General features: G+C 35.8%; 2 protein-coding genes across 2 annotated transcripts; one reads left to right on the forward strand and one right to left on the reverse strand.

The window, feature by feature from the left end:
* Positions 1-1,441: 1,441 nt before the first annotated feature.
* LOC103409776 (cell number regulator 2-like) lies at positions 1,442-2,525 on the reverse strand. The gene is made up of 4 exons (XM_008348567.4): positions 2,275-2,525; positions 2,077-2,148; positions 1,753-1,962; positions 1,442-1,645 (listed from the first exon to the last, which is right to left on the reverse strand). The coding sequence occupies exons 1-4, from the start codon at positions 2,435-2,437 to the stop codon at positions 1,566-1,568; spliced, it is 525 nt and encodes a 174-aa protein (XP_008346789.1). The 5' UTR covers positions 2,438-2,525; the 3' UTR covers positions 1,442-1,565.
* A 7,548-nt stretch (positions 2,526-10,073) lies between these two features.
* On the forward strand, positions 10,074-12,136 carry LOC103409775 (uncharacterized). Its single transcript, XM_008348566.4, has 3 exons — positions 10,074-11,042; positions 11,385-11,456; positions 11,585-12,136. The coding sequence occupies exons 1-3, from the start codon at positions 10,178-10,180 to the stop codon at positions 11,890-11,892; spliced, it is 1,245 nt and encodes a 414-aa protein (XP_008346788.1). The 5' UTR covers positions 10,074-10,177; the 3' UTR covers positions 11,893-12,136.
* Positions 12,137-12,286: the final 150 nt, after the last annotated feature.

Below are 12,286 nucleotides of genomic sequence, written 5' to 3' on the forward strand. Positions count from 1 at the left end.
ATTGGAGGAATCCAGAAAATCCTCCAACCCAGTTCAAGATCAAAGCTGTGGAAAGTCAACAAGCGCAACAAAATACGTGCCGATTCACCCACTACCAAAGCCAAAGATCATCTACCACATGAAGCTCCTTGTGGTCCAATTTCAACCTTCAAGATCAAGCCTCGACGGCCCTTGAAGAAATTTCAAACAAAAGTTCAAGAACAAGCCTCAACGGCCCTTGAAGAAATCTCAAGCCCAATTCAAGATCAAGCCTCAACGGCCCTTGAAGAAATCTCCAGCCCAATTCAAGATCAAGCCTCGACGGCCCTTGGATCGACATCTACAGTAGGGGACTTCAAAACGCATCTCCTACACATGACAAGCACATGTATACGACGCGCCTTGAAGTGGGGGCATTTGTAGACATCGAAATTTCGGTAAATAAATGTTGACCGATAAATTAAAGTGTCAACGCTCATGTATTACATAAATTTTACACGTAGCGTGTGACTCAACGAAAATTGAAATGAGTTGGAAAAGTCATCAAATAGGACACGTGTCAACACCTGGCAGAAACGACTTATTTCATCTGGGATATTATATTCAAAATTAGGCCTTGGAAAATTCTATAAATACAAGCCTATTTCATTCATTTTAAAGAGACCAAAAAAAATCATTAGGCAAAACTCTTGAAGCTCTGAAGCTCTGAAACTCCGAAGCTCTCAAGCATCCAGGTTCCCGAAGAATCAAGAAAGCGTTCTTCGTTCATCGTTCATCCTAAGATCAAGCCCCAACGGCCCTTTGGATCAACAATCATCCACCAATTCAAGATCAAGCCCCGACGGCCCTTGAAGAAAGTGTTCTTCGTTCTTCGTTCTTCGTTCATTGTTCTTCCAAGATCAAGCCCCGACGGCCCTTGGATCAACCATCCACCAATTCAAGATCAAGCCCCGACGGCCCTTGAAGAAAGCACCATCGTTCATCATCCGTTCATCCAAGATCAAGCCCCAACGGCCCTTTGGATCAACAACGTCGACAAATCCACACATCCAACCGTTCTTCAAGATCAAGCCCAAAAGCCCTTAAAGATCCGTTCATCACTGTTCTTCAAGATCAAGCCCAAAAGCCCTTGGAGATCCGTTCGTCACTGTTCTTCAAAGATCAAGCCCAAAAGCCCCTTTGAAGATCCGCTCAAATCCACCTTCAAAGATCAAGCCCACGGCCCCTTGAAGAAACTTCCAACTGTTCATCCAAGATCAAGCCTCGACGGCCCTTGGATCAACGAAACACCAACCAATCAACACCTTACGGAGATCGAATCAGAGGATCAAAATAGAGAGAGATTGTAACCCAAAATCATCAAATACAAATATTTGTTTGTGCACGTCGTTGTTCTTGTCTCTTTCGTTTCAGGAATTTTCCGTGTTCACAATATCATATGAAATTCCAGTTGCAGGTTGCGTCTGAGAAATTAATTCAAATTCAAAGAAATTCATGAACTGGAAATGAAACTAGACAATCAATCACACTCTTGATCATAGAACGAAACAAAGACGAAGAAGAACCAATATGGCAAGTCGGGAACTCTAACGGTACATTCCCGGTGTGACGTATGGAGGTGCAGGGTTTCCACCTTGGTTCATTTTCTGAGCATTGGCGATCCAACCTGTGTATATTAATATTCCAAAGAAAACAAATTGACATTGAAGATCAATATATTATAAGCAAAATAATCATGCATAATCGAAGCTACGAATATGAGGTTTAGGTTACCTATGGAGGGGTCTAATCCGCGGTTTTTGAGCTCCCGGTACTCCTGGGAAATAGCACAACAAGGAAGCAAGCAATGGACACAACAGTCCGCACATGGATCTTCAGGCAATGCATAGAGACCTCTCAGTTTGGATCTAAAGGAGAACGAGTACAAACAAGCACACCCCACATAGGCAAGAGCAAAGTAGATTAAACCCCCGAAAGCGCACGCTGCAATACATAGTATGTAACAAATTAATAAAATTAAGGCATGCATCATCAAATTATATTGCTAAATTACCATATGATTAATTCAACTCATTTAAGAAGTCAGGGTTGACTTACATGTTGTTCCTTTATCTATAATCTCAGCATTTTGCCCAAAGGTTATGCAGGGACAGCAGCATGTCATCATGCCTAATTAATCACAATCATATTAACATGGAAAAATTAATTAAATCAATAAGAATTAAATTGAGATTCCTAACATATTAGCAGAGATGACATTATAGATAAAAGGGTCAATTAATTATTGGGACTTACAACTGCCAGGATCTTCAAAGCAACCACAAAGACCTGTTGTCCATTGTGGCGGCCCCTGTTGTTGGTAGCCGTAAGTTGCTGCCTGTGGAGGCGCCGCCTGCTGATAACCATATGCTCCTCCTTGTGGAGCTTGTTTAGGATCACTGTTGTAATTAGGATGCATTTTGATCTTTTTGTTTAATTAAACTAAAGGAAACAAGAAGGCCCAAGTGTGAAATGAGTTGAGAGAGGGGTGGCCTTCTGCAAGGATGAGTTTAGTTCATATATAGAAAATTGCTCAACCTAGGAAGTTATTAGTGGTTGAATAACGCAGCATACGTAATTTGCTTAGGTCAATGATTAAGCAAGTTCATAGAAATAGTCGACGTACTAATATTATTGACCTTTTCAAAATACAAATCTGGATTGCGCTAGCTGCCAGCATTTTTCTGCGTTTGCAAGAATCTAATGACATTGAAGGAAAGATGAGAGAAAACCGGTTACGGTGGTTTGGACATGTGCAAAGAAGGCTTACTGACGCTCCAGTTCGAATATGTGACTACGGGACAAAGGTTCAGGGCTGAAGGGGTAGATGAAGATCTAGGAAAACTTTGGAAGAGACCTTAAGAAAAGACTTAGAGTACTTGGATCTAACGGAGGACATGACATAGAACCGAGCGCAATGACGTTCTAAGATTCATATAGCCGACCTCACTTAGTAGGAAAAAGCTTTGTTGTTGTTGTTGCAAGAGTCTAATGACATTCTGGTCAAAGTAAACTCTTATGCAATTCCATGCACTACATTATTATCCACCAGACACTAGACAGTGATCAACAGAAAGGATACAAAGAGAGTGTTTGAAAGGAACGGAATCACCAAAACCATGTATTGGTCGACCAGACATGGCCTAAGAGTAATTAAAGTAATAAATGACTTCAAATCTATATATAAAGCCAACACTAAAATGAATAGTGTTTTTTGGTGTCACAAGCTTCAACAAAAATGCCCCTCAAACAAAAAACTTCAAAGGCAACCCAAAATAATGCATCAAATGTGACAGAGGTATTTTCGTCATTTTAACAGTGTTTTTTAATAATAATTTTTTTTGTACTTTTTTAAAAATTAATTCCTCACAATGTGTTAGCAATTGTGTGATTCAATCAGCTGTTCAATTAATATTATTTTCTTTATTTTTAAACACATTCAAAACATTTTAAGAGGCCTGTAATGCCAATTATAAAAAATGTTTTTCACACGCAAATAATAATATGATTAAATTAGTTGTCAAGTGATTTTTTTTAACAAACGATATTATCTACACTAAGGGAGAGGGGGTGGGCTTAACCTTACAATGAACTAGCAATAATGTGATTCAATCAGTTGTTTATTAAATATTATTTTCTTTATTCTTAATGTAAATTTTATAAAGACCGATTTTATTATGTGGATTCAGTGCTTTAATTGGTTTATGAGGGGTTTCTTCTAGCATAATCTAAGATTATTCATTTACTTCAAATATTTGACTTTCCTTTTGTCAATTTACGCATATAAATACATTTAAAACGCTGCATGCGCTCACATTAAAGGTGAATAGTACTTTTTGGTGTCACAAGCTTCAACAAAAAATATATGGACGAAAATGCCCCTCAAATAAAAAACTTCAAAGGCAACCCAAAATGATGCATCAAATGTGGCAGGTGTATTTTTGTCATTTTAACATTGTTTTTTTAATAATTAATTTTTTTGTACTTTTTTTAATTAGTACCTCACAATAGGCTAGCAATAATGTGATTCAATCAGCTATTCATTTATTATTATTTTCTCTATTTTTTCAATTTATCAAAGCGTCATATACTGAATTGCGTTCATTTGAAACGACTTGTTAAGTAATTGAAAGTGCTTTTGTAAAATTGATTTTGGTTGCCAAAAGCCCTTCAATTGTTTGTTTAGGAAGCACCATATTTGTGCTTCTTGCAGGCTGCACTTTAAGTGTTTTTTTAGGATCTACTTGGATTTTGTACTGAGATTGGTTTCAGATTTATTTTCACTAAGAAACATTTTCAGTCATTTTAAAAGTATTTCTAAACGATCCCTAGCTTCTCCTTACGTACGTCAAAAATGAAAAATGAACCATTGACTCCAGCTCCTAGGTTTATGCCTAGGTGATGGTGACTTGAGCGAAAGGTAGATTAAAAAAAAAACCCACAAAATAGAAAATATGAACAATCAACAATAGGATAGACGGCATTGCTAATTTAGGTCATAAATTTGATCATGCAAATATTTGGTTATATAGTTTTTCTATGAAAGTTATAAATATAGTTAAGAGTATGTTTGAATATGTTTTTAATATTTGAATGAATTTTTTTTATAAAGGTGCAAAAAGTCACATCACATGTCATCTTTGATCACTTGAGTCTGATAAAAGAGAAAAATTTTAGTATACTCAAGAACACAGCCTGCACCAAATGTTACAAAATAATTGGTTAAAAGTTTTTATTTTTTAAGTATTGAACCAATTGTTTTGTGACACTCGTATTCTTAGTACACTGGAAGGCCTTTGGTTTGAAAATAAAAAATTGCTCTGTTTTTAATTATAGAGGATGAGATGAACTATAGTTTCGTAAGTTGGGTTATATTTAATTCTTTAATTATATACATAAGCACTTTAGAAGCTTTGACTTTAACAAACCCCTTATATACACAAAAATATGTGTTCTTAGTACTTACACATTTGAACATCAACGATCATTGATCAAGCTGATTAACTATTTTATTAATTTTTTTTAATTATATTCATTGCATGACTATGAACATCAACATCAATCATTGATCAAGCTGATTAACTATTTTATTAATTATATTCATTGCATGACTATGAACATCAACATCAATCATTGATCAAGCTGATTAACTATTTTATTAATTTTTAATTATATTCATTGCATGAGAATTCAACCCAAATAATGCATCAAATGTGGCAAGGATATTTTTGTTATTTTAACTGTTTTTTAATAATTAATTTTTTTTGTTATTTTTTTTAATAAAATTACTACCTCACAATAGGCTAGCAATAATGTGATTCAATTAGTTGTTCATTCAATATTATTTTCATTATTTTTAAACACGTTCAAAACATCTTAAGAGGCGTATAATGCTTGTCATAAAAAAGGTTTTTCGCACGCAGAAAATAATGTGATTAAATTAGTTATCAAGTGAATTTTTTTTAACAAACGATATTATACACTAAAGGGGAGGGGGATGAGCTTAGCCTCACAATGAGCTAGCAATAATGTGATTCAATTAGTTGTTTATTAAATATTATTTTCTCTATTCTTAATGTAAATTTTATATAGAGAGATTTTATTATGTGGTTTCAGTTGCTTTAATTAGTTTATGAGGGGTTTCTTCTAGCATGATATAATATTATTCATTTACTTCAAATATTTGACTTTCCTTTTGTCAATTTACGCATATAAATACATTTAAACCGTGTAAGTCGTGCGTAGCACACCGTGATTCAAAAAATACCTTCTGCACGCGCTCACGCGCGTGGATGAAGGCTATCTTCTATATATAAAACCAACAATAAAGTGAATAGTAGTTTTTGGTGTCACAAGCTTCAACAAAAAAATTTGGACAAAAATGCCCCTCAAACAAAAAACTTCAAAGGCAGCCTAATATAATGCATCAAATAATGCAGGGATCTTTTCGTCATTTTAACAGTGTTTTTTAATAATTATTTTTTTGTACAAATTTTTATTTTTATTTTTTATAATTAGTACCTTACAATAGGTTAGCAATAATGTGATTCAATCAGCTGTTCAGAGCCGTGTAATGCCGGTTATAAAAAATGTCTTTCGCACGCAGATAATAATGTGATTAAATTAGTTGCCAAATGATTGTTTTTTTTTTACCATACGATATTATCTATACTAAAGGGGAGGGGATGGGCCTAGCCTCACAATGGGCTAGCAATAAGTTGTTTATTAAATATTATTTTCTCTATTCTTAATATAAATTCTATAGATATCGATTTTATTATGTGGATTCAGCTACTTTAATTGGTTTATGAGGGGTTCTTCTAGCATGATCTAATATTATTCATTTACTTTAAATATTTGACTTTCCTTCTATCAATTTAGGCATATAAATACATTTAAAACGTGTAAGTCGAGCGTAGCATGTCGTGATTCAAAAACTGTCTTCTGCACGAGCATGAGCACATGCATAAATGCTAGTCTATATATAAAGAGAACACAAAAGGTGAATATTGTTTTTGGTGTCACCAAGCTTTAACAAAAGATTTGGACAAAAATGCCCCCAAGACAAAAAACTTAAAAGGTATCCCAAAATAATGCATCAAATAAAACAAGGGTATTTTCGTCATTTTAACAGTATTTTTTTAATAATTAATTATCATTAGGCACGGCTAGGATTTGTAGAGAATTCCATAAATTTTGCATGAATGAAATGTAAAATAAAACGTCAATTGCAGTTTTTAATTACCTCATTTCCATCACAAATTGAGAGGATTAAATTAATATCCATGACTTCTCTATCAAACCACTTGCATGTCTTATCACGACTTGGTATACACTTGTACTAAAAGATGTTCAAGTGGCCAACTTATAGAAACAATGAAGAAAAAAGAGTGTGAACGCTATCTTCAGTGGTAGAGAGGAATTTTTTATACTGTATATAGAATTGTTCACTCTTTGTGAATGCTATCTTCAGTGGTCAAAAGTGTGAATGCTATCTTCAGTGATAGAGAGGAAATTTTTATACTGTATACATAATTGTTCACTCTTTGTATACTCTTATCCTTACTATCTTGCGATTCCTCATTTCCTTTTGACCTTTTGCATTCCCCTGGTTAACTTTGTTCATTGATTTTTTTTTTTGAGGTCAAAAGGGGATACTCCATTAAAATAAATAAATAAATGAAAAAAAAAACCTAACTTACAACAATAAGTTCTATAGAGAAAAAAAAAAAAAAACACGCTTCAAGAGTTCAATTGGAGAAAAAAAAAAACTCATCACTTGTGCATGTTCAAATTGATAAAGGTTAACAAGAATTTTGTTTCAAAGTAGTGACTTCAAGTGTTTTTCTTTAACGTTTATTGATTTCAAAGACTTCTATAATGAGACATAGTTCAGAGCTTAAAGTCCATTGTCCCACCTCATGAAGCCACCCACACAACTGATCAAACCACCCCAGCTCCATCTAAACTCCAAACCTCTCCATTGACAACAAGACAAAGGCAGCAACGCATTGATAAGATTGAATGAGAAGTGTGCTACTTAGTACTACGGCTTAGTAGTATTTCTTTTCATTTGTAAGTAAGATGTTTTAGTTCGATTCCCGCCAAATGCGTAGTTAAACCACATTACTATGACGAGCTCATTGTAGGACTTAGCCCACTTCCCCACTCCTTAGCGAAGATATTATCGTTTGCTCCAAAAAAAAAAAGTTGAATGAGAAGAATATTCGTTAAGCATATGCTTCTAGGGTTACCAATTGTGGCTTAGTGTATAAAAAATAGGCCGTTTGTGCTCTTTTTCTTCGTTTTAGCTCGTAAACAAGTCTCTTTGACAAAAGCATAATGATCAATACAAACCTTTGAATCTGTTCAGAGACTACAAACCTAATTTTAAGTGTTCTCGTCACAGGATGTGCGAGCAGCGGACTGTTCTACGGGTTGATTGCAGCCTTGTTATATGTACCATTCATAATGCCATGCACGTACCGTACAAAGCTGTGCAGCAAGTACAAATCTAATCGAGTCCACTGCACCCGATTGGGTCACCATTTCTTCTGTGAGCCCTGCGCTATTTGCCAAGAATACAGGGAGCTCCAGTTCAGATGGATTGACTCTTCAATCGGATGGATATGAAATGTGCAAAGGAATCCAAGTTTACATCAGCAGCAGCCACCGTTTAATATGATGATGCCTCTAGGGAACCAGAATATGAATCAATGTTGATTCAAAACAAATTACTGTTTGTGATGAACTCTTCTCAACCGTTTGCAAACTTTTATGTACATCTACTGTCAGCTGGGCCGGGGTATGCATGCATGCTTGCCTCAAGGCCAACTTTTTTTGTGCTATATCGTGACACTGTTTTCCTATAGGAAAGAATAGTCTAAATCCTCATTTTTCAAAATTATCTTCTCGACTATAGGGAACTAAGAAGCATATATATTGGTTAATTAAAAGTTTTTATTTTTTTTATTTTTTTAGTTTTAGAATATTGAATATATAATGTAAGTCACGAAACATATGGATTTATTCTTTCCAGGATAGAAAACTAACCATTTGGAAATATTAATTATCCTTTTTTTTAATATTAATTAATTATCCTGACTGAAAAGAAAAGCATCCGCAACTGCAATTAATATTCGTCTGATATGCAGAACTCCAGAAATTATATATGCATTCATGAAATGTAGAATATAATGCAAATTGCAGTTATAAATTACCTCATTTCCATAAAAAAATTGAGAAAATTTAAATTAATATGTCGATGACTTCTCTATCAAACCACTTGTCTTATAAAAACCGACTTGGTACTTGGTATTAAAAGATATTTTTAGTGGCCAACTTATAGCAGCAACGGGGAAGAAAGTGTGAATGTAATACTCAGTTGTAGAGAGAAAATTGTTACTGTATGTGGAACCAATGAATATAGCGTGCACTCCTTTTTCTCCTTTGTTGCTATATATAATTTGGCCACTAGAACTCTCTTTTAATACAAGTACTATAAACATGTGTGTGTGGAAACTTCATATAAGAGGGATCTTGTTTTATTGTTCATGAAGTAGATACTCGATTCGTCATTCATTTTGTGGTTATCATGTCAATATTGTGTTCAATGATATCGATATGGACAATATATTTGGTGACAGTAATTGTAGTTTACTACACCAATGAATGTTGTTGTACCTATTGTCAATTGTCCTGATATGATATATTGTCGAGTATCCCTTTCCATTTACAGTGGAGCAGAATCCCTCTTCAAAAAATGTGCATATACATAATTATATTATAAATACATATTAGTTGAAACATTCAACTAAATTGGGTAGTTAACAAGGATCTCTTGAAGCAATATGATTTTCCCATTGATTTTAATTAGGATGTTTCGTGCGGTTGAAGAGGCCATGTGCTCAACGAATATATAAACCACTATTAAGGTCAACCTAGTTATGTTCTTCACTAGAGATTATAGTTTGGTGGGTCAACTCCTCCACTAGCAACCAAAATTTGTCTTACAATTTGTAGACACATTGCACTAGCTACCAGCATTTTTCTGCATTTTGCAAGAATCTAATGACATTCTGGTCAAAGTAAACTCTTCTGCAATTCCATGCACTGCATTATTATCCACCAGACACTATACAGCGAGCACCACGACTTTCCCACGATAAGTATTGAAGTTGAACAAATCCATATAATCTATCCCCTCTCTCACGTAAAGAAGGTATCTGTAGAAGAAAGTAAAGTCTCTATCAGAAATTTGACCAAGTAAACTTAACTTTCATTGAAGAGTTGTACTGTGTACATGTGATTAAGTTGGACATCCATGTTAAAATTATTTGTTTTGTTAGGCATTTCTTTTTTCTCGTAAGATCATTGACTTTCAATAGCTTTGTAAATAGCTGTTTGTATGTATGACTTTGATATATATCCCGATAGAAATCCGACAAGTAGGGTTTTGTTAATTAGTAAGAAGCTTCCTCCATTGCACAACATGTTCCTTTCATTAGTTGGAGTGGCACATATATTTATATACACATATATATATTAATGTACATCATGCAACTATTGTTTTCATCCGCAGCTCCCTGTCTCTATATATCTCTATTTCTCTGAGATCCCATCAAAAAGAAAATTAGAGAGGGAGTAGCTAGCTAGGCTAATGGGAAATCCAGAAGGAGAGCCGTCTGCGTTCGAGGGTGATTATGAACCCTACCAACCTCAGGTGGAGGTGGAGTATGAGTTACAAGCTGATCAACAATTTCAATACCAACAAGTGCCTGAAACCACCAGCCAAGACCAAAACCAACAAGATCAATACCAACCAACACCACAACCGCCACCCAGTGTACCTCAAAATAATTATGACCCCCAAGCACAAGCACAACCACAATCACAGCAAGGAGTCCTCCAGCAACTACCGCCATCCCAGCCTCAGCCGGTAGGGTTCCCACCACCACAAGGTCCTGCACAACAAAACCCCTACCAGACTCCAACGCCTCAGCCAGCGCAATTCCCTCCTCAAAGCCCGCAACAGTTCCCACCACAAAACCCACAATTCCACCAACAAGCAAACTATCAGCAGCCTAGGCCTGCACAGTTTCCACCCCAACCCCAGAATAATATGCAAACCAATCCAAACCCTAATCCCATGTATGCAAATGTGCCTAACCAACCTGGGGCGGCCTACCCTCCACAAGGACCACAACCAATGGGCATGGGGAACCAACGACCTCCAGCACAGTTTCCTCCCCAATCTCCAGCACAATTTCCTCCCCAATCTCCAGCACAATATCCTCCCCAGTCTCCAGCACTATATCCTCCCAAATCTCCAACGAATTATAATGAACAATATCAGAAGCCGGCAGTGCAATTTTCCACACAGAATCAACAATACCAACAACAGCAGCCTAATAATGGTTATGCTGCTCAAGGGGTTCCAATACAGCCGAGTCCTTACCAGCAGAATGTTGGCACTGAGCCCTGGAGTTCTAAGTTATTTGATTGCATGGATGATCCAATGAATGGTACGTACGTACGTACATACATACATACATATCTTAGAGCTTGTTTGTGACTGCTTTAATTTGTAAAAAACACTTTATTAGAAACACGCACGTTACTAAAAATTGAAGTTTTTTCGAGTGCTTCCCTAATGTTCTCCAGAAAGTGAAAGTGCTTTTATAACACAAAAGAAATTTTAACTTTATTTTTCCAAATGCGTCAAAAGTGTTTTATTGTCAAGCACTTTGAACTCAAAAACAGTCACACCCTTATTATTTCTCCTTCCACATCCAATGTATAGCTAGTTATCATATTTATGAAACTATGAATGCAGATTTATTAAAAACATTACTATGACATTTCAGCTCTCACAACGGCTTTCGTTCCATGCTTGACGTTTGGCCAGATAGCAGAGGTTGTGGATAACGGCACATCATGTAAGTTAAATTCCAAAACATATATCTAATATTCGAACTTCATATCATGTTACAAGATTTGACTTGATGTGAGAACTAACCCGAGTTGTGCTTGCGATATTGATGTACATATCCATATTAATGTGTAGCATGTGCGACCAGCGGATTGTTCTACGGATTGATTGCAGCGTTCATTGGGGTACCATTCATAATGTCATGCACGTATCGTACAAAGCTGCGCAGCAAATACAACCTAATCGAGTCCCCTGCACCCGATTGGGTCACCCATTTATTCTGCGAACCCTGCGCTCTTTGCCAAGAGTACAGGGAACTTCAAGTCAGAGGGATTGACCCTTCAATCGGATGGATAGGAAATGTGCAAAGGAATCCCAGCTTGCAGCAGCCGAAGGTTAATATGATGATGCCTCCAATGAACCAAAATATGAGTCAATATTGATTCAAACAAATTAATGTTTGTGATGAACTATCACAACCATTTGCAGACTTCTACTTGCGTTTACTACTTTACTTATGCATGCCTCAAGACTTTTGTTTTTCTTTCTTTCTTCTGTGTTATATTTACTTTCGTATATTGATAATTGTGGATACTATGAATATGTATGGCTTCCTTACTGCTGTAATATTGGACGATTTTCCATTTTCATGTATTGAAAATTCAAAAGAACGGCATTTTGTTTTGATGGTTGCTGGAGTCTTTTATTTGGGGAATTGAGATCCTCTCCAGATCTGTGTTTGGAGTCGATAGACTCGGAAATTCGGACCACTTAATTTAAATTTTGCAGCTCCCATTAGCCTATTCCACTGACCAATTCCACACAAAACCAAGCCTT

Source organism: Malus domestica, chromosome 06, assembly GCF_042453785.1.
Source record: "Malus domestica chromosome 06, GDT2T_hap1".
Lineage (NCBI taxonomy): Eukaryota > Viridiplantae > Streptophyta > Magnoliopsida > Rosales > Rosaceae > Malus > Malus domestica.